Raw genomic sequence first — 22,460 nt, forward strand, 5'->3', positions numbered from 1 at the left:
AATATAAAAATTAGCTGGGCCTGGTAGCGGGCACCTGTAATCCCAGCTACTCAGGAGGCTGAGGCAGGATAATTGCTTGAACCCAGGAGGTGGAGATTGCAGTGAACCAAGATTGTGCCACTATGCTCCAGCCTGGATGACGTAATGAGACCCTGTCTCAATAAATAAATAAATAAACAAACAAACTATAAACTAAGTTCATCCCAAAGTTAGTTCAGCTTACATCCAGGAATCGTTCAGTGGAGCTTGGAGGTTAGAAGCAAGATGGAGTTGGTTAGGTCAGATCCTGTTCAGTGTCTCAGTTATAATTTTGCAGTGGCAGTTTCATTCTCAGGTGTTTGTTATGTATTAGAGTCCCTAAATCTGGCAAATTAACAGAATCCAGATGCCAAGGAAAGACCTCGGGGAAAGAGAAATGAAAAAGCACTCTTGCCAAGAGATGGGGGAAAAAAATCCTAAAATCACTGTATTTACTCTGCCTTGCACATGCAAAGCAGCATGTAATGCTATTTTCACGTTAAGGGACCAGCTAGTGGTCGCACCACTGTGCTCCAGCCTGGCAACACAGGAAGATTGCATCTCAAAAAAAAAAAAAAAAAAAAATTTAGGTTGATTCTAGTATTTTGCTATTGCAAACACATATCCTGGAAGGGTGAAACAAATATTTATTGAATAGTAACTATTCAATAAATGTTACTATTAGTAACTATTTAATACTTACTAAGTATTAAATAAATCTCAGGGGCCAGTGGCTCACACCTGTAATCCCAGCACGTGGGGAGGCCGAGGTGGGTGGATTGCCTGAGTTCAGGACTTCAAGACCAGCCTGGGCAACACAGTAAAACTCCATCTCTACTAAAACACAAAAGAAATTAGCTGAGTGTGGTGGCGGGCACCTATAATCCCAGCTGCTTGGGAGGCTGAGGCAGGAGAATTGCTTGAACCCGGGAGGCAGAGGTTGTAGTGAGCTGAGATCGCACCACTGCACTCCAGTCTGGGTGACATAGCAAGACTCCATCTCCAAAAAAATAAATAAATAAATCTCTCTCTCTCTCTCCCCCCCACCCCCCGCCCCCACATCCTCCCTCCCTCTCTCTCTCAGGGACTTTACATATTTTACCTTATTTAGTCCTGGTTACCAACAAGGTACCGAAGAGCTGACCCTTTTTAAAGCTGAGAAAAGCGAGACTCCGGGAGAGTAAAGAGCTTTTGCAAAGTCACATGACTTGGAAGTGTGAGGGGACAGGGACTTGAAACTAGAACTACCTGACCCTGAACCCCCAACTGGGGCATACTTCAGTCCCCCTGCAATCATTGCCTCTCAGCAAAATACTGGGAGGTGTGACCACTAATGACAGCAGCCTTTAGGACTATATTCACGGTCAGTGGGTCCCATTTCCCCAAGATAACCCAGTGTATTCACAGATCACAAATAGCCCATGTGATGTGCCTTCTTGCCAAGCTATTTCTTTTGTGATGCACTCAAGATGTTTCTTTTCTCCATCCAGCTGCTCAGAAAGTTTGCCACCTCATGGGAATCAACGTGACAGATTTCACTAGATCCATCCTCACTCCTCGTATCAAGGTTGGGCGAGATGTGGTACAGAAAGCTCAGACAAAAGAACAGGTAATGATGTACCTGCCATTTACTTATCACTTACCCATCCATGCACCCACCCATCCATCCATCCATTCATCCATCTACCCCCCTGTTCACTCATTCATCTATTCATTAATCCATTCACCCATGGTCTGCCTCTGCATCTGTCCATCCATCCATCTTTCTATCCACTCGTTCATCTGTCTGTCCATCCATCCATCCATCCACTCATCTGCCCGTCTATCTGTTCACCCATCATCTGTGCATCTGTCCCTCACTCACCATCTGTCCATTCATCCATCCATGACCCGTCCATCTGTCCAGCCATCCATCACTCCTCCACCTGTCATTCCATTCATTCATTCATCTGTCCATCCATCCACCCATTCGTCTCATCTCTTTATCCCTTATTTATTCAATACTAGAATATTCAAAGTCCCATGTCAGGTTTTTTGTGTTTGTTTGTTTTTTGTTTTTGAGCCAGAGTCTTGCTCTGTCGTCCAGGGTGGGGTGCAGTGGTGTGATCTCAGCTCACTGTAGCCTCTGCCTCCCAGATTCAAATAATTCTCCTGCCTCAGTCTCCCAAGCAGCTGGGAGTACAGGCATGCACCACCACGCCTGGCTACTTTTTGTATTTTTAGTAGAGATGGGTTTTTGCCATGTTGGCCAGGCTGGTCTTGAACTCCTGACCTCAAGTGATCCACTGGCCTTGGTTGGCCTCCCAAAGTGCTGGGATTACAGTGTGATCCACCATGCCTGGACAAGAATAAAAATCTTCACCACCAGCCTGGCTTATGTGAAAATGGAGCCCAGTGAGAATAACCAGGTTCCCCTGGTTCCCCTCTGCAGGCTGACTTTGCTGTAGAGGCTTTGGCCAAGGCAACATATGAGCGTCTTTTCCGCTGGATACTCACCCGCGTGAACAAAGCCCTGGACAAGACCCATCGGCAAGGGGCTTCCTTCCTGGGTATCCTGGATATAGCTGGATTTGAGATCTTTGAGGTACAGCTCAGTGGGATTGTAACAGCCGTGGTCTTGGTTCTCTGAGATGGGGCTTTTTCTTGGAGGAATCATGATTTTGGAGAAAATTATGTAGATGGCTACGGTAGGGTAGGAGGCTGTCTAGTTAAGGGTGGATCCTTGAGGGTATAAGAGACAGAAATCCAACAGGAAATGCATTGGTTTCTGGAACTGAGAAGGCCAGACATGCAGCTGGATCCTGTAGGCAGAGTCTGATCTTCCGCCATCTTTCTCTCTCTTTCTCTCTGCCTTCTTCCCTATTGCTCCTTTCTCAAGCAGGCTCTCCCCTCATGGTGGCAAGATGGCTGCCAAAGCTCCAGACTGCCTCTCAGTAATCCTGGCAAAAAAAAAAATCTCTTTTCTAACAGTTCCAACCAAAATCTTGGAATTAAGTCTGAGTCTTACTCACCTGAATTGGCTACATGGTCACCTCCAAGCCAAGAATTGTTTGCAGGAGCTTGCAATACCTCATGTAGTAGAAACATGGATAATGGATCCACACCCATGGGTCCGAGGAAAGTTCTCAGAGAACGGGAAGGAGTTTTTTTTTTGTCTTGTTTTGTTTTTTGAGATGGAGTTTTACTTTGTTGCCCAGACTGGAATGCAGTGTCACAATTTCATCTCACTGCAGCCTCCATCTCCTGGGTTCAAGCAATTCTCCTGTCTCAGCCTCCTGAGTAGCTGGAACTACAGGCACATGCCACTATGCCCAGCTAATTCTTTTTTTTTTTTTTTTTTTGAGACAGAGTCTCACTCTGTCACCCAGGCCAGAGTGCAGTAGTGCAATCCTGGCTCACTGCAACCTCCGCCTCCCAGGTTCAAGTGATTCCCCTGCCTCAGCCTCCCGAGTAGCTGGGATTAGTGCCATCATGCCCGGCTAATTTTTTTTTTTTTTTTAAGTGGAGATGGAGTTTCACCCTGTTGGCCCAGTCTCCAACTCCTGACCTCAAGTGATCCACCTGCCTTGGCCTCCCCAAGTGCTGGGATTACAGGCATGAGCCTCCATGCCTGGCCAATTTTTGTATTTTTAGTAGAGAGAGTTTTCGCTATGTTTGCCGGGCTGGTTGCAAACTCCTGACCTCAAGTGATCCTCCCGCCTTGGCCTCCCTAAGTGCTGGGATTACAATCATCAGCCACAGCACCCAGCCGGGAGGTTTGGCTGATAGATATTGATAGATATCTATCAATATTGACAGATATATTGATAGATATCTATCAGCATTGACAGATATATTGATAGATTGATAAATATCCTGAAAGAGGTGTACTACAGAGTCACTTTCTCTCTGCACCTCTGTTCTCACATCTGTACAATGTTTCCACATCTGTACATGCGGTAGCATGCCTTATGAGATTTGTCCATCCATAGATGGTTGTGCAGATAGAGAAGATAAGCATCTTTAAGGTATGTGAGGGCCATGTGATGTCAACTTCGCCAGCCCTGGTGGACTCTAGGCAGCATGTTTCGGGGTCTCAGCCCCGTCTGGGTGCTGGGATGGCAGAACAGGATGTGGGCAAGCCATGGGGGCGCTGTCAGGTGGAGCTTCTGTGGGGTTCCTTGTCTTCTGACTTCATACCAAGATCCTCACGCCCCGCCGCCATGCCATGTGCTCAGGTGAACTCCTTCGAGCAGCTGTGCATCAACTACACCAACGAGAAGCTGCAGCAGCTCTTCAACCACACCATGTTCATCCTGGAGCAGGAAGAGTACCAGCGCGAGGGCATCGAGTGGAACTTCATCGACTTTGGGCTGGACCTACAGCCCTGCATTGAGCTCATCGAGCGGCCGGTGAGGGGCACGTGGGTGTGCAGGGCTCTGTCACACATTGCACACGTGTGTAGCCTCTGTGGAGCTGACATGGACCCCACACCCTCCCCAGGCGCATAGCATTCCCCCAACCCAATCCATCACCAAGTCCTGAAAGGCTGTAAGCTGAATCCTTGTGAACTGTTACAATTTCCATTAACCCACATTTTCGTATCAAAGATATTTTCTTTAATTTCTGCCTGCCTTCCATCCTCTTTTTCCTTTTTTTTCTTCCCTACCCTCTTTCCCTTCCCTTTCCTTCTCTGCCATTTCTCTTTCCTTCTTTCTTTCTTTCCTTTCTTTCTTTCCTTTCTTTCTTTCTTTCCTTTCTTTCTTTCTGTCTGTCTGTCTGTCTGTCTCTCTCTCTCTCTCTCTCTCTCCTCTCTCTCTCTCTCTCTCTCTCTTTCTTTCTTTCTTTCTTTTCTTTCTTTTCATGACATGGTCTGACTCTGTTGCCCAGGCTGGAGTGCAGTCACACAATCTCCACCTCCCCGGCTCAAGTGATTCTCCTGCCTCAGCCTCCCAAGTAGCTGAGACTACAGGCATGCACCACCACGCCCAGCAAACTTTTGTACTTTTAGTAGAGACAGGGTTTCTACTAATTAGCCGGGCCTGGTGGTGCATGCCTGTGGTCGCAGCTATTTGGGAGGCTGAGGTGGGAGGATTGCTTGAGCCCTGGAGGCAGAGGTTGCCGTGAGCCGAGATTGCACCACTGCATTCCAGCCTGGATGACAGAGTGAGACCCTGTCTCCAAAAAAAAACTTTCCTAACAGGAACCCTAGGTGAATTCAAGTCAAGCAACAAATTCGTTTGCAAGAATTATGAACTCTTCATGATGTTATCTGCGTGTTGCCCACTAGGGGACGGCAGCAAACATGTTCTGCCTTCCCTCCCTGATACTGGTCCATTGGGCACAGGGTAATTTGAGGGTAGATTTGGAAGCATGGGGGTCATAAACTCATCTTTATATGTGAGCAAATACAGTATCAGATCTTGGTGGATGCCCATGCGTTGTGTATAGTTGGCCAGCTCTTCGTGGAATGCTCGAGGTTGGGTGTCCTCTCTGATTCAAGCTCTACTTGTCTCCCACAGAACAACCCTCCAGGTGTGCTGGCCCTGCTGGACGAGGAGTGCTGGTTCCCCAAAGCCACAGACAAGTCTTTCGTGGAGAAGCTGTGCACGGAGCAGGGCAGTCACCCGAAGTTCCAGAAGCCCAAGCAGCTCAAGGACAAGACTGAGTTCTCCATCATCCATTATGCTGGGAAGGTACCAGCCACAGGGCCCCGGGGACTCTGTCTCAGGGGAGCCCCAGTGGCTGCTCAGCGCAGAGATAGTCTGAGAGTGGCAGAACCTTGGGCTGCCTGGAAACTGCAAAGGCATCTGCTACTAAGCAAATCCCAACCAAGTCCTATTCGTAATTTGTCTATGCATCTGTAAGGCATCAGCTGCAGCCACTCTCATGTTTTCCAACCGTGATGTCCAGGCAGTTCTTTCTTTCTGTTTTTGTCAGAGACAGGGTCTCGCTTTGTCACTCAGGCTGGAGTGCAGTGGTGTGATCATAGCTCACTACAGCCTCAGCTTCCTGGGCTTACACAATCCTCCTGCCTCAGCCTCCCAAGTAGCTGGAACTACAGGTATACACCACCATACTCAGCTAATTTTTTTTTTTTTTTTTTTTTTTTTGAGATGGAGTTTTGCTCTTGTCATTGAGGCTGGAGTGCAGTGGTGTGATCTCCGCTAACTACAACCTCCACCTCCAAGTTAAAGAGATTCTCCTGCCTCAGCCTCCCAAATAGCTGGGATTACAGGCACCTGCCACTACACCCAGCTAATTTTTGTATTTTTAGTAGAGACAGGGTGTCACCATGTTGGCCAGGCTGGTCTCAAACTCCTGACCTCAGGTGATCCACCCACCTCGGCCTCCCAAAATGCTGGGATAACAGGCATGAGCCACCATGCCTGGTCGCCCAGCTAAATTGTTAAATTATGTATAGAGATGGAGTCTTGCTATGTTGCCCAGGCTGGTCTTGAACTCCCGGGCTCAAGCAATCCCCCGGCCTCGGCTTCCTGAAGTGCTGGGATTACGAGCATGAGCCACTGCACCTGGCCTCAGCCTGCTTTTCTTGTATAGACTCTAAATCCTTCCTGCTACAAGTTATACCCAACAGGCAGGGTCAACTGGAATGGGGTGACTAATACATCCATACCTAGCTTCAACAAAAATCTCCCATGCCACTGCTTTGGGTTTGCTATTGCCAGCCTGCTCTGGCTAGGGAAATCGATGATAGTTGTATTCATCATCATCATCATCAACGTGCCTTGGCTGTTACTGTATAGGCCCTTGCCCTATGGCTCTCAAGCGTCCTGGATAATGTACAAAGGACATAGCTTAGTCTGGCTTGCAGAATTGTAGTATTCTGTTGACTCATCAGTACCCCCACTGCATCATGGGAACAGGCAAGGCTCTCTACCAGGAGGTGGCAATAGAATCCAATCTGGCCCACAGCTTGTTATTGTAAATAAAGTTTTATTGGAACACAGCCATGCGTGTTTGTATACATAGTGTCTATGGCTGGCTACTTTTGTACTACAGCACCAGAGTTGAGTAGCTGCAACAAAGACTGTATGACTTGGCCAGGCGTGGTGGCTCACCCCTGTAATCCCAGCACCAAGGCAGGTGGATCACTTGAGGTCAGCAGCTTGAGATCAGCCTGGCCAATGTGGTGAAACCCTATCTCTGCTAAAAATAAAAAAATTAAAAAATAAAAAAAATTAGCCGGGCATGGTGGCACACACCTGTAATCTCAGCTACCCAGGAGGCTGAGGCAAGAAAACTGCTTGACCCAGGAAGGTGGAGGTTGCAGTGAGCTGAGATCACACCACTGCACTCCAGACTGGGCAACGGAGAATGACTCTGTCTCAAAAACAAAACAAAACAAAACAAAAAGAACACAAAACACTGTATGACTTGCCAAGCCAAAAATATCTACTATCTGGGCCTTCACCAAAAGTTTTTCCAATTCCTAGTCTATATTCAAGGGAGTATATGTTCCTTTAAGCATATAGAGACAATACTTTTCTTTTCCCTACTTCATCAGTGGATTTTTTTTCAGTGGATTTGTTTTCAGTTTTCTCTCAGATCAAGCCTAGCTATTATCCTGATAACCCACATCCCATAATAACCCAGCAAAGGTATATTATCAGTTCCTTTCATTTAATATTTACCACAATAAAAATTAGGGCTTTAGGCATGGTCAGTGTTTGAGTCAGGAATGTAAAAAGCCTGTATGTCCTTTTTCTGTATATCCATGTATCAGGATCTCTGAGTTACAAATTATGCTCATTAGAGAGTAGAAAACAGGATGCCATGCTTAATTAATTAATTAATTAATTTTGAGACAGAGTCTCACTCTGTCGCCCATGCTGGAGTCCAGTGGTGCAATCTCAGCTCAGTGCAAACTCCACCTCCCAGGTTGAAGCAATTCTCCTGCCTCAGCCTCCTGAGTAGCTGGGATTACAGGCATGCACCAGCATGCCTGGCTAATTTTTTTTGTATTTTTAGTAGAGATGGGGTTTCTTTTTTTTTTTTTTTTTTTTTTGAGGCGGAGTCTCGCTCTGTCACCCGGGCTGGAGTGCAGTGGCCGGATCTCAGCTCACTGCAAGTTCCGCCTCCCGGGTTTACGCCATTCTCCTGCCTCAGCCTCCCGGGTAGCTGGGACTACAGGCGCCCGCCACCTCACCTGGCTAGTTTTTGTATTTTTAGTAGAGACGGAGTTTCACCGTGTTAGCCAGGATGGTCTCGATCTCCTGACCTCGTGATCCGCCCGTCTCGGCCTCCCAAAGTGCTGGGATTACAGGCTTGAGCCACCACGCCCGGCCCGAGATGGGGTTTCACCATGTTGGTCAGGTTGGTCTCGAATGCCTGACCTCAAATGATCCACCCACCTTGGCCTCCCAAAGTGCTGGGATTACCTGCGTGAGCCACCACACTTGGCCGTCGTGCTTAATTTCTAAACCAGGAAGATGATGAGGGGGGAATTTTGCATGTCAGCTGGAGGGCATCTGCCATCATGAAATCTCTTAATCTTGTGTAACTCATGGGCACTGCGCTGGCTTAGGAGGAGGAAGGCTACCACAGCAGCGTTAGTAGAATATGGAATGGAAACTAGGCTTTCCCAGCAATGGCTGTCATTGGCTGGTGTCCTACTATGTGGGCACAGGTCCCTGGGCTGTTGGTCTCTTCATTGGTGTTTACGGAGTCCCATCATGGTGGTCATAAACGTCATTTCCTCTCTGACCTCAGAAGATCTGGAAGGACGATGGGAGGGCTGGGGTCCTGGCCTTGGTTGCTAAGTTTCTCGTTTCCCAGGAGTTCTGACCAGCAGGTGTCCTTGGCAGGTGGACTACAATGCGAGTGCCTGGCTGACCAAGAACATGGACCCGCTGAATGACAACGTGACTTCCCTGCTCAATGCCTCCTCTGACAAGTTTGTGGCCGACCTGTGGAAGGACGGTAAGGCCTTCTCTGCTCAGATCCATGTTCTGCTTTGAGCTGGAGAATTGAACACCCAAGTCCCCCGACTCCCACACCTGACCCAGGAGGGGGAGGCCTTTGTATGGAGGCAGGGGAAGGAAGAGCATTGGCATGTGCTGGTGAGTGATGTCTTGTTGAAACAATCTCTTCCTGAATGGGGTCCCTGAGCGCCTCAATCCTACATGTCCCCAGGGGATGAGGTCCTGAGGTCAGGGCTCAGGCGATAGACGGGAGAAACAGCACGCCAGGCACGGGGAGTTAGACTGCCCTGTCCAGCGTCAGAAGGACTTTGCTGCATCTTGTCTCTGCCACCTCCTAGCTCTGTGGTCTTGGATGAGTCACTCAATGTCATTAAGCTTCATTGCCCTCATTAGTAAAACCAGGAAACACAGTAATAGTTGCCACCTCTACTGGGGTATTGTGAGGGTTAAATTAGACCAGTGGTGTTCAAACTCAAGCAGGCATCACGACCCCCTGGAAGGCTTTATTTGTTTATTTAGGGACAGAATCTTGCTGTGTCACCCAGGCTGGAGTGCATTGGTGCGATCTTGGCTCATTGCAGCGTCTACCTCCTTGGTTCCAGTGATTCTCCTGCCTCAGTCCCCCGGGTAGCTAGGATTACAGGCACACGCCACCATGCCTGGCTAATTTGTGTATTTTTAGTAGAGACGGGGGTTCCTGTGTGTTGCCCAAGCTGGTCTCGAACGCCTGACCTCAGGTGATCTGCCCGCCTCAGCCTCCCAAAGTGCTGGGATTACAGGCATGAGCCACCACACCTGGCCCTCTTTGGAGGGCTTTTTAAAACTCAGATGGCTGGGCCTATCCTAAGATCTGATTCTGCAGGTCTGGGGCCAGGGATGGGGCAGGCCTGAAAACGTTCATCCCAGGTGATGCTGCTGGTCTGGGGACCACGCTCCGGCTCCCTTTGAGAACCAGTGAGGAGATGATCCCTGGGAAGAGCTGCTGGAGTGATGATGAGGGGAGGGGGTTTGCTGTTTGTCCCTGGCTATCAGCGTCCATAGCAGGTTTTGTTCTTGGCACAGGGCCCATGGGCCTGGGGCTTATAAGACTGATCTTCCCTTGTTTGAAGCTAAAAAAAGGCTCCAGGAGGGGCCAGCTGTGCCCCAACCGTATGCCAGGCTCTGGACTTAGGGAACAGCATCGCACCCCGGGTCTGTGTCACCCCAGGAAACATGATGAAGTCTGCAGTCCCTCCCCTGTGGGACCCACAGTCTTGTGGGAGAGATAAGACTCTCAAAGACAAGCAGAGAGATTGTTGCATGAGGCTGCGCGCAGTGGCTCACACCTGTAATCCCAGCACTTTGGGAGGCCGAGGCGGGAGGATCACTTGAGGTCAAGAGTTGGAGACCAGTCTGGCCAATGTGGTGAAACCCTGTCTCTAGTAAAAATACATAAACCTAACTGGGCGTAGTGGTGGGCACCTGTAATCCCAACTACTGAGGAGGCTGAGTCAGGAGAATTGCCTGAACTCAGGAGGCGCAGGTTGCAGTGAGCTGAGATTGCACCACTGGACTTCAGCCTGGGCGAAAGAGCAAGACTCTGTCTTGAAAAAATAAAACTAAAAATAAAAAAAATAATAAAAACAAAAAAAAATTAGCCGGGTGTACTGGTGGGTGCCTGTAATCCCAGCTACTCAGGAGGCTGAGGCAGGAGAACCACCTGAACCTGGGTGGTGAAGGTTGCAGTGAGCTGAGATCACGCCACTGCTCTCCAGCTGGGCAACAGAGTGACATTTTGTCTCAAAAAAAAAAGAGATTGTTACACGGAATCTAACTGAGTCCAAGATGAAGAAATGGTGCTGTCCATGGCCTCTGGGTTGGGCTTGGCATGTGCAGGATCTGTTGGGCTGGTAGAAAAAGAACCTTGGTGGCGATGATGATAATGATGATGGCTGGGCGCAGTGGCTCACGCCTGTAATCCCAGCACTTTGGGAGGCCAAGGCGGGGGACTCACTGAGGTCAGGAGTTTGAGACCAGCCTGACCGACATGGAGAAACTCCGTCTCTCCTAAAAATACAAAAAAATGAGCCAGGCGTGGTGGCGCATGCCTGTAATCCCAGCAACTCAGGAGGCTGAGGCAGGAGAATTGCTGGAACCTGGGAGGCGGCGCTTGCAGTGAGCCAAGATCGTGCCATTGCACTCCAGCCTGGCCAACAAGAGTGAAACTCTGTCTCAATAAAATAATAATAATAATATAATAATAATAATACCTACTTTTTGTTGAGCACTTACTGATGTGCCAGGCTTCTATCTTGGAGAGTGTGCTGTATCTTCTGCCTCAGAATATTTCTTCTGTGGATACCTACATTGTTATCCACCCATTTCTTTCTGGTTTCTGTTCAAATATGCGACTTAGCAGATCCTACCACACCACCTCCTAATCTAAGAGAGCACCCTCATCACTCTCTCTCTCTCTGCTTTACCCTATTTTTATTTTTCTAAGCACACCTAACTACTCAAGATATTCCATACTTAACATATGTGACCACTGTCTCCTTCCCTGTGATATAAGTGGGGTGAGGGGCCGGGTCTGTTTTTGCTCACGGCGGTGTCCCCAGGGCCTGGAGCACAGCAGGTCCTCAATAACTATTTGTTGGTGGATGAAGGATTGGAGACTGGCAGGGAATAAGTGCCTTCTGTGCCTTGTTTTCTTATCCCTGCCCTAGAAGGTAGATAGTTTTATTACCTCCGTTTTGTAGAAAGGGAGACTGAGGCACAGGATGGTGCCAAGCCAAGGCTAGTCAGTGAGTGGACAGCAAGAGCAGGCTTGACTCCTAGGTCAGCGTGACTCCATCACAGGGAATTTGTTCTTTCTGCCACTCAGGTGCTCTCAGGATTTCCCAAGTAGACAGTACTTGGAAACCCTGACTGCTGAAGGAGGCATTGGTGATGGAAGGAAAGATTGGAGTGGGCAGGCTGGTGGGTGGGGCAGGGTCTGGGCCTCTGGCCTAGTTAGGGGTGGGTGGGCCAGAGGCTGATGCCACCCTGGCTGTGCCCCATAGTGGACCGCATCGTGGGACTGGACCAGATGGCCAAGATGACGGAGAGCTCGCTGCCCAGTGCCTCCAAGACCAAGAAGGGGATGTTCCGCACAGTGGGGCAGCTGTACAAGGAGCAGCTAGGCAAGCTGATGACCACGCTGCGCAACACCACGCCCAACTTCGTACGCTGCATCATCCCCAACCACGAGAAGAGGGTGAGGCCCGCCGCCCAGACCCTGGGGCTCCCAGAAGCCAGGGCTGCCCCCAAGCAGTCACAGCGTCCCCCAGGCGCCCTCCGCCCCTACCTACCCCGAGGACCCCATTTGCCATGCGGGGAAGGCTATCTGAATTTCAGACCCATTCCGCATACCTGGAGGCAAAGGAGGAAGGGAGGACGCATCCAGAGACTTTTCAGCTGTGGAGTTGCTGTGCAGGACATCCAGTCACTCATTCATTCATTATCCCAGGAAGTATTCACTGGGCTCCTCCCTGTGCCGGGTGCTGGGGAGACAGTGTGAGAAACATTGTAGTCCTTGCCTATGGGTTTCTCTTAATCTGGGGCAGGCATCTTCACCTTGGGTGATTGTCTCCTCTATGTGGACATGTCTACCGACGTTTTTGGTTGTCACAACCAGGAGGGGGCTGCTAGTCAGCATCTAGTGGGTAGAGGGCAAGGATGCGCTAAGCATCGTACAATGCACAGGACGGTCCCTCAACCCCCCGCACAGAATCCCTCCAAGATGCCACTAGTGCTGTACGGGGAGCTGTAAACACACAGCTGATGATGGTGATGGAATGTGGTCAATTATGAGAACACCAAAGAGCCAGGGCTCCTCCCACAGCCTCAGGACTCAGAGAAAGCTTCTGGTGAACTTGAACTTGAAGAATGTGTAGCCATCAACTTGGTGACATGGAAGGCAGGGTGGGGAGGGCACCCTAGCAGAGCGCCCAGGATAAGCAAGAGTGTGGAGGTGAGAAATGAAGGATCTAGGTAAGAAAATGCTAGATAGTGTCAGGCGTGTGACTCATGCCTGTAATCCCAGCTACTCAGGAGGCTGAGAAAAATCTCTTGAACGCAGGAGGCAGAGGTTGCAGTGAGCTGAGATCGCACCACTGCATTCTAGCCTGGCCAGCAGAGTGAGACTCCATCTTTAAAAAAAAGAAAGAAAGAAAAAGAAAATCCTACATAGGTCATTTCATGTTGCAGATGTGTGATGGCGTGAGGTAGGAATCAGACGGTGTGTGAGGTAGGAATGAGGCTGAATGGGTAGGCAGGGGCTAGATTGTGGTGCTCCTGGTGTTCTTTCTGGAGCTTGGCCTTCTCTCTCTAGGGATGCCTCGGGGTGTTTAAGCAGGGCTATGGCATGGTCAGATTTACATTTTAGGAAGTGAATGAGGGGACTGGACATATGCTGGCTCATGCCTGTAATCCCAGCACTTTGGGAGGTTGAGGTGGGAGGATCACTTGAGACCAGGTGTTCAAGGCTAGCCTGGGCAACATAGCAAGACCCTGTATCTACAAAAACATTAAAAAAAAATTATCCAGGCATGGTAGCACATGCTTGTGGTCCCAAATACTTGGGAGGCTGATTTGGGAGGATCACTCGAGCCCAGGAGTTTGAGGCTGCAGTGAGCCATGATCGCGCTGCTGGACTCCAGCCTGGGTGACAGAATGGGACCCTATCTCAAAAAATAAAAAACAAAAAGAACAAAGGAAAGCAAATGAGGGGACTGAGGGGAGAGGCAAGACTGGAGAGAGAAGACCAGGTGGGTGGTTTCTGTGGTTGTCCAGGCAGGAGAAGATAGTGGAGACAATGGTGGTGAAGAGAAGTTGGGAGGGTTGGGAGATATTTGGGAGCTAGAACCAATCAAACTGCTGATGGACAGGAAGTGAGGGAGAGGAGGTGATGAGGAGGAAGCCCCAAGTTCCAGCCCGGCGATGCTAGTGTCATCAACAACCAAAGAGATCATAAGGCAGCCAGTGCCAAAGCAAAGAGATGAAAACCCAGAGAGGGGACACTGCTTTGCCCCTCGGCCCTCAGCTGAGCTCTCCCTGGGTGCTTCTGTTGGTACCCTCATGGCCTGGCCAGGTGGGTCATCCAGGTAGGAGGTTTGGGGCTTTGCTGCACTGTGGGTCCTGGCCCCAGGGATCCACTGCCCTCTCTGGCCTTTGCAGTCTGGCAAGCTGGATGCGTTCCTGGTGCTGGAGCAGCTGCGGTGCAATGGGGTGCTGGAAGGCATTCGCATCTGCCGGCAGGGCTTCCCCAACCGGATCGTCTTCCAGGAGTTCCGCCAACGGTAAGTCCCAAGGTCTGGCCCAGGTAGGGCAGGGGGTGAGCGGGACTGGGCAGAGGAATGGATGCTGGAGGCACACGGGGTGACTTCTGCTCTGTGTTTCAAGCTACGAGATCCTGGCGGCGAATGCTATCCCCAAAGGCTTCATGGACGGGAAGCAGGCCTGCATTCTCATGGTGAGCCCAGAAGTCCACCAGAGACCTCCCAACCTCTGGCCGCAAGCCACCTGCTGCTCTTGGCGGGACCGTTCTTACCCATGTCATCACTGGCCAAATGGCACAGCAGAAATCAGGAGCTCTTCTTTTCCTTCCTTTTGCAGATCAAAGCCCTGGAACTTGACCCCAACTTATACAGGATAGGGCAGAGCAAAATCTTCTTCCGAACTGGGGTCCTGGCCCACCTGGAGGAGGAACGAGATTTGAAGATCACCGATGTCATCATGGCCTTCCAGGCGATGTGTCGTGGCTACTTGGCCAGAAAGTAAAGATGCTTTCCTGCATCCTAATACCTCGAATGCGAATCACAAACAGGGGCCTTTCTGTTCTGATTCCGCGATTTTAAGAGGCCACCTGTTTACTATGCATCATTGACTGAGTGACAGTTTTTTCTTGAGGGGGAAGAAATGCTTCTACTTTAAATAAATGTACCAGTTACGAGGGCAGGAAGGGAATGAGTTGTAGACCTGGGTTCTCATCCTGGATGCCCCAGTTTTTGCTGATGAATCTTGGACAAGTTACTCTACCTCTCTGAGCTTCAAGTTTTCTTAGCTGGAAACTGAGCATAATCATTTTGACCTTAGAGAGCTAGCTGTTCATGAGGTGTCACTAAGATAAAACGCATGACGAGAGCTTCGAACAGTGTGTGATTCTCAGGTCAGAAATGCTGGTTGTTGTTTTTCCCTCCCCTCCCTCCCTTCCTTCCTCCCTCCCTCCCTCCTTCCTTCCTCCTCCCTCCCTTCCTTCCTCCCTCCCTCCCTTCCTTCCTTCTTTCTTTTTGAGACAGAGTCTCTCTCTCTCTGTAGCCCAGGGTGGAGTGCAGTGGTGCAGTCTTAACTCACTGCAACTTCTGCCTCTTGGACTCAAGCAATTCTTGTGTCTCAGCCTCCCGAGTGACTGGAATTACAGGCGCCCGCCACCACACTGGGCTAATTTTTGTATTTTTAGTAGAGACGAGGTTTCACCATGTTGGCCAGGCTGGTCTCAAATTCCTGGTCTCAAGTGATCCACCCGCCTTGGCATCCCAAAGTGCTGGGATTATAGGCGTGACCCACTGCGCCCGGCCTAGAAATGTTAGAATTGGATAAAGCATCAAGGAAAGAGGACTTGACCGTGTCTAGACACCCATGTCCCCGTGGGATTTATAAGGCAGGGTTTTAGAGGGTGTGGTGTCCCATCTGTTCTGTGAAGACTGGGAGCCAGGGAAGGGCTCGGGTTCCTCAGTGAAAGTCACACCCCAGGGACTGCAGGAACAGGTGGAGTCGCTCTCTATCTGGGGCGTGTGTTGTCACTGGGCAGAGACCACACCCTAGCCTGCAGGACCCTGACGTGTCAGGTTCATTCACTGACACATGGACCCAAGATGTGGTCAAGGCCAGATGTGGGAGCTCTTGGTCCTTCTGCAACAGACCTAACTTGTCAAGTTTCGTTACTAAATTCCCTTTGCTGTCCTTCCTGGTTCCAGGATGACTGGGGCAATTTTATTCTTAAAGTTTTCCCATGTCTAAGATGCCAGCCAAGCAGGGAAGACAGAATTAAGTTCACTGTTCTATCGTTTCTCAATCTGATAGCTCTTAAATGGGAAGAGTGCTGTTCAGGGTCACAGTTTGAAATTCCTAAAACAACCCAGGAGAGAATAGGTTTGACGGCTGGGTATGGTACCTGACACCTGTCATCCCAGCACTTTGGGAGGTCAAGGCAGGAGGATGGCTTGAGCCCAGGAGTTTGAAACCAGCCTGGGCAACATGGTGAGACCCCTATCTCTACAAAAAAAAAAAAAAAAAAAAAACTTAAAAATTAGCTGGGCATGGTAGCATGTGCCTGTAGTCCCAACTACTTGGGAGGCTGAGGCAGGAGGATCACTTGAGCCCAGGAATTTGAGGCTGTAGTGAGCCATCATCGCACCACTGCACTCCAGTCTGGGCCACAGAGCCAGACCCTGTCTCTGAAACTAAATAACTAAATAAATAAATAAATAGGTTTGTCTGAAACAGCTGGTGCAGGCTGGGCACAGTGGCACCTACCTGTAATCCCAGCACTTTGGGAGGCCGAGGTGGGTGGATGACCTGAGGGTCAGGAGTCTGAGACCTGCCTGGCCAACATGGGAAACCCCATCTCTACTAGAAATACAAAAATTAGCCAGGCATGGTTGTGGGCATCTGTAATCCAAGCTGCTTGGGAGGCTGAAGCAGGAGAATCACTTGAACCCCAGAGGTGGAGGTTGCAGTGAGCTGAGATCATGCTACTGCACTCCAGCCTGGGCAGCAATGAGTGAAACCCTATCTCAAAAAAAAGTAAAAAAAAAAAACAAAAAAGAAAAAACAGAAATAGCTAGTGCAGCCAGGGTGTACAGAAGCCCCATTAGGAATGATGCACATAGATGCGTTTTCTGAGCGGTGTTTGGATCTCAGCTAAGCCCAGGGCATGTTGTGAGCCCTGGGTCTTCCTTGTCCACTGAGAAAGGCTCTGGGCTATAGATGATTTAAGTTGGTTGCAGCCAGACAAAACATGTGTCACACAGGGTTTCTGGAAGAACCTGAGCTAGGGAGAATGGGGCATGTCCCTGTGCAGGTTGGGGATGCTTCCGGGCAAGGCTCTGTGGACAGCGGGGTGAGGCTTCATGACCCCCCACCCCACCTTCTCTTCCCCCCTCCCTAGGGCTTTTGCCAAGAGGCAGCAGCAGCTGACCGCCATGAAGGTGATTCAGAGGAACTGCGCCGCCTACCTCAAGCTGCGGAACTGGCAGTGGTGGAGGCTTTTCACCAAAGTGAGTGCTCTGCCCCAGCCCCCTTCCCAGGGGCCCCCAGCCCTGGCTCTTCACTCTGGAGCCTCCACATTTGGGAAAGGAGGTGGTCACAGGTGGGTGCGGAATGGAGGGCTTGAACTCAGACCTTGCGCCTTGGCGGTTCTCTGGCCCGAGGAGGCCCTGTCCTTTGGTACATAGGCTATAGCCAGGACCCTAACACAAAGTATTCATATTTCCATCAGCACTGGAATCCCTCATGTGGCCCATGTATGGCCACACCCACTTCCTCCGTAGCCCTGGAAACCACTCTGTTCTCCAGTTCTGTAATTTTGATGTTTCAAGAATGCTGCCGGGGACGGCGGCTCATGCCTGTAATCCCAGCACTTTGGGAGGCCCAGGGACGTGGATTACTTGCAGTCAGGAGATCGAGACCAGCCTGGCCAACATGGCAAAACCCCGTCTCTACTACAAATACAAAAATTAGCTGGATATGGTGGCAGGCACCTGTAATCCTGGCTACTCAGGAGGCTGAGGCAGGAGAATCTCTTAAACCCAGGAGACAGAGGTTGCAGCGAGCCGAGATCGTGCCTGCACTCCAGCCGGGGTGACAGATTGAGACTTTGCTGCTTTTTGGAAATGTTCATCCCCACTGAACCAAATTCTGAAAAACTATCTTAAGAAAATCGTCTTAGCCAGGTGTGGTGGCTCACACCTGTAATCCCAGCACTTTGGGAGGCCAAGGCGGGAGGATCACATGGGTTTAGGAGTTCAAAACCAGCCTGGCCAACATGGTGAAACCCATCTCTACTAAAAATACAAAAATTAGTCAGGTGTGGTGGTGGGCACCTGTAATCCCAGCTACTCGGAAGGTTGAGGCAGGAGAATCACTTGAACCCAGGAGGCAGAGGTTGCAGTGAGCTGAGATCGCAAGATTGTGCCACTGCACTCCAGCTTGGGTGACAGAGCGAGACTCCAACTGAAAAAAAAAAAGAGAGAAAAGAAAAGAAAATCAAGAGTTAAGGGCATTCATTATGGCCTTATTTACAATAACAGAATTTCAGTGTCCGGTCCTAGCTGAATGATGAGTTCAATAATGGTTCATCCATCAATGGAATGTTTTCAGCTATTAAAATGATGGCTTGGATACTGAATAGGTCTGCTAAAAAAAAAAAAAAAAAAAAAAAAAAAAAAAAAAAAAAGACATCTACCTAGCTCTCTAGCTGCACACTGTGGCATGTGCCTGTAGTCCCAGCTACTCTGGAGCTGGGGTGGGAGGATCGCTTGAGGCCAGAAGTTCAAGGCTGCAGTGAACTCTGATTGTGTCACTGCATTCCAGCCTGCGTGACAGAACAAGACCATCTCTTAATAAATAAATTAACTTAAAAACATGGCTGTGTAAAGTTGTAAGAATGACGTAACAGCATGGGGTGATAAATATAATTTTTTTAAAATTTTATTTGTGGAGACAGGGTCTCACTCTGTCACCCAGGCTGGAGTCCAGTGGCACAATCATGGCTCACTGTAGCCTCAACCTCCAGGGTTCAGGCGATCTTCCTACCTCAGCCCCCTCAGTAGCTGGGACTACAGGCACACACCACCATGCCTGGCTACTTTTCTTTGTAGAGATGGGGTTTCATGATATTGCTCAGGCTGGTCTCAAACGCCTGGGCTCAAGCACCCGCCTCGGTCTCCCAAAGTGCTGGGATGACAGGCATACACCACTGTGCCTGTCTGTATCTTATAATTTTAAATAATAAAAGCAGCCGCTAACACGAGGCAGCATGGTCTTAAGTCTGTTTTTTACACATAGAAAAAGAGCCAGGAAGGAAATGTACACAATGTTAGTAATGACTTTGACAGGGAGGTGGGTGGGATATGAAAGATTTTTTCTTTTCCCTTTTGTCCTTGGAAGGAAATAGGCGTTTTCAGCAGTAGTTCTCTGTTGGGATGGTTCTCAGGTGGGGAAGATGAGACTTTTTCCTTTCACTTTGCACCTTTTCCGGTGCTCTGATTTAGAGTTCCTCAATCTTGCCACTGTTGCTATTTTGGGGTGACTAATTCTCTGTTGTGGGGGCTGTCCTGCACACTGTATGGTGTTCAGCAGCATCCCTGGCCTCTACCCACTGGATGCCACAGCCACCCCCCACCCCCCCCCGACCCCAGTTGTGACAACCACCAGTGTCTCCAGACAGTATCCCTTAGTGGGGATCGGTGGGGGCGACATCGTCCCTGGCTCTGAACCACCCATCAAATTTATGATGACAACATATCCCTTTGCCACAAAAACAAATGACAGGCTGACTGTGTGTGTGCAGGTGAAGCCACTGCTGCAGGTGACACGGCAGGAGGAGGAGATGCAGGCCAAGGAGGATGAACTGCAGAAGACCAAGGAGCGGCAGCAGAAGGCAGAGACTGAGCTTAAGGAGCTGGAGCAGAAGCACTCACAGGTACCTGTATGGATGCGTGGCTGGGGCCACCGGGGAGCAGGACTTGGCCCTGTGGGGCTCACCCGCCTCCTCCCCACCCTCTGTGTGCAGCTGGCCGAGGAGAAGAACCTGCTACAGGAACAGCTGCAGGCAGAGACAGAGCTGTATGCAGAGGCTGAGGAGATGCGGGTGCGGCTGGCGGCCAAGAAACAGGAGCTGGAGGAGATACTGCATGAGATGGAGGCCCGCCTGGAAGAGGAGGAAGACAGGGGCCAGCAGCTACAGGCTGAAAGGAAGAAGATGGCCCAGCAGATGCTGGTAAGCTGTCACAGGGGCAGCCCATGGTAGGTAGGCAAATCACTTGACCCTCACTGCAGGCCTGTGGAGGGCATCCAGGGATACGTGTCCCTGCTGGGACAGACGATGAGACAGAGGCTTGGTGAGGGTCAGTCATCTGATCAAGGCCACACAGCTGGGGTTGGGACTTGAACGCAGCGAGCCCACTCTGTTCTACTGCCCTGCATTGCATGTGCTAACCCCTTTTCTCCTAACAGCAAGCCTGAGTGAAGGATAATTATATTTATTAGCTATTGCTACATAACAAAACATGCCACACTCAGCAGCTAGAAATAAAAAGTGTTTATCTTGCATAGCCAGGAATTTGGATGTGGCTTAGGTGAGCGGTTCTGGCTTAGGGTCTGACATGAGGTTGCAGTCAAGGTGTTGGCTGAGGCTGAAGGCTCATGTGGGGCTGGAGGATTCACGTGGCTCATTCACACAGCTGTTGGCAGGAGACCTCAGTTCCTTACCATGAAGGCCTTGCCTCAGGGCTGCTTGAGTGTCCTTCCAACATGGCAGCAGAGTTCCCCCAGAAGGAGTGATCTGAGAGAGAGGAGAAAGGAAGCCACGATACCTTTTATAGCCTAATCTCTGAAGTTACATTCCATCACTTCCTCCTGATTTGTTGTTGTTGTTGTTGTTGTTGTTAGAAGCAAATCTAACCCTCACTCAAGGGGAGGAGAATTAGGCTTCACCTTTTTGGAGTAGCAAAGAATTTGTGGATCGATTTTAAAACCACCGTGGTACCTACTGTGCCCATTTTATAGATGAGGAGATTGAGGTTGCATGAAGCAGAGGAGCTTACCCAGGTTTTTTTTGTTTTGTTTTGTTTTTTTGAGACGGAATCTCACTCTGTTGCCTAGGCTAGAGTGAAGTGGTGCAATCTCAGCTCACTGCAACCTCTGCCTCCCGGGTTCAAGCGATTCTCCTGCCTCAGCCTCCCGAGTAGCTGGGATTACAGGAGCCCACCACCATGCCTGGCTCATTTTTGTATTTTGAGACAGGGTTTCGCCATGTTGGCCAGGCTGGTCTTGAACTCCTGACCTCAAGTGATCCACCCACCTCGGCCTCCAGAAGTGCTGGGATTACAGGCATGAGCCACCGTGACCAGGCCTTTATTTCTTCCTTTTAGGAGGCTGCAGAGTTCGGGCATCATCAGGCCTACCCCTGTGTTCACTAGTCTCCAGATCACCATGAGAGTAAATTTGTTATAACCAAAGCTGTCACTCTTTTCCCTCCACAACAAAGGATCTTGAAGAGCAGCTAGAGGAGGAGGAAGCCGCCAGGCAGAAGCTGCAACTTGAGAAGGTCACGGCGGAGGCCAAGATCAAGAAACTGGAGGATGAGATCCTGGTCATGGATGATCAGAACAATAAATTGTCAAAAGTGAGTAGCGGCTGGGTGCAGTGGCTCATGACTATAATCCCAGCACTTTGGGAGGCCGAGGTAGGTGGATCACTTGAGGTCAGGAGTTTGAGAGTAGCCTGGCCAACAGGGTGAAACTCCATCTCTCTACTAAAAATACAAAAATTAGCCAGGCGTGGTGGCCGGTGCCTGTAATCCCAGCTACTTGGGAGGCTGAGGCAGGAGAATCACTTGAACCCGGGAGGCGGAGGTTGCAGAGAACTGAGATTGTGCCACTGCACTGCAGCCTGGGTGAGAGAATGATTCTGTCTCAGAAGAAAAAAAAAAAAAAAAAAAAGCGGAATCAAGTCTCTGCATTAAAAACAACAGGCTTACCAGGATCAGGGAGATTTGGGGAATTTGGAACTTTCAGTTCTCAAAGCAGAAAAGCCCTTAGAAAACCAGGACAAGCTGGTCACCCTAGTCAGTCATCACTAACCAGCCCCACGAGGGTGACCTGCTTTTACTTCTTTGAGCTGGATGTCAACTTGGCCCCTACTGTGAGTCAGGCTCTGTGTTCGATGCAGGTATGCATGGGGAAGGAGGACCCTGCCCTCATGGGGCTTATCCTCCAGTGAGATGGCAAAAACCATCATTTACTATGGTGATCAGGGCTCCGAAGGAAACGTTCACCATATTACAAAAGTGCGGCAGGCCGGGGGCGGTGGCTCAGGCCTGCAATCTCAGCACTTTGGGAGGCTGAGGCGGGTGGATTACCTGAAGTCAGGAGTTGGAGACCAGCCTGGTCAACACGGTGAAACCCCATCTCTGCTAAAAATACAAAAAATTAGTCGGGTGTGTTGGCGGATGCCTGTAGTCCCAGCTACTCGGGAGGCTGAGGCAGGAGAATCACTTGAACCTGGGAGGCAGAGGTTGCAGTGAGCTGAGATAGCGCCACTGCACTCCAGCCTGGGTGACAGAGTAAGACTCTGTCTCAAAAAAAAAAGAAGGAAAGGAAAAAGGGAAAGGAAAAAGGGAAAAGGAAAGGGCAGTGGGGGATAGAGGAAGGGTATTCAGGGAAGGTGTCCTGGAGGAGGTGACATTTAAGCAGAAACTTAAAGATGAAGGAGCAG

General features: G+C 49.9%; 1 protein-coding gene across 6 annotated transcripts in view; it reads left to right on the plus strand.

Moving 5' to 3' along the window:
- MYH11 (myosin heavy chain 11) overlaps nucleotides 1-22,460 on the plus strand; it is a 155,396-nt gene that overhangs the window by 96,478 nt on the left and 36,458 nt on the right. For all 6 annotated transcript variants that reach the window (XM_033235634.1, XM_033235631.1, XM_033235635.1 and 3 more), the window contains 13 exons: nucleotides 1,509-1,627; nucleotides 2,450-2,602; nucleotides 4,236-4,409; nucleotides 5,520-5,693; nucleotides 8,826-8,940; nucleotides 11,984-12,177; nucleotides 14,139-14,260; nucleotides 14,364-14,433; nucleotides 14,577-14,737; nucleotides 17,131-17,239; nucleotides 19,534-19,665; nucleotides 19,756-19,962; nucleotides 21,232-21,369. In XM_033235634.1, coding sequence (XP_033091525.1) covers nucleotides 1,509-1,627; nucleotides 2,450-2,602; nucleotides 4,236-4,409; nucleotides 5,520-5,693; nucleotides 8,826-8,940; nucleotides 11,984-12,177; nucleotides 14,139-14,260; nucleotides 14,364-14,433; nucleotides 14,577-14,737; nucleotides 17,131-17,239; nucleotides 19,534-19,665; nucleotides 19,756-19,962; nucleotides 21,232-21,369 — 1,868 coding nt within the window. The remainder of the gene's footprint in view (nucleotides 1-1,508; nucleotides 1,628-2,449; nucleotides 2,603-4,235; nucleotides 4,410-5,519; nucleotides 5,694-8,825; nucleotides 8,941-11,983; nucleotides 12,178-14,138; nucleotides 14,261-14,363; nucleotides 14,434-14,576; nucleotides 14,738-17,130; nucleotides 17,240-19,533; nucleotides 19,666-19,755; nucleotides 19,963-21,231; nucleotides 21,370-22,460) is intronic.

The sequence above is a fragment of the Trachypithecus francoisi genome, unplaced genomic scaffold (genome assembly GCF_009764315.1).
Source record: "Trachypithecus francoisi isolate TF-2019V2 unplaced genomic scaffold, Tfra_2.0 Lachesis_group15, whole genome shotgun sequence".
NCBI classification, from domain to species: domain Eukaryota; kingdom Metazoa; phylum Chordata; class Mammalia; order Primates; family Cercopithecidae; genus Trachypithecus; species Trachypithecus francoisi.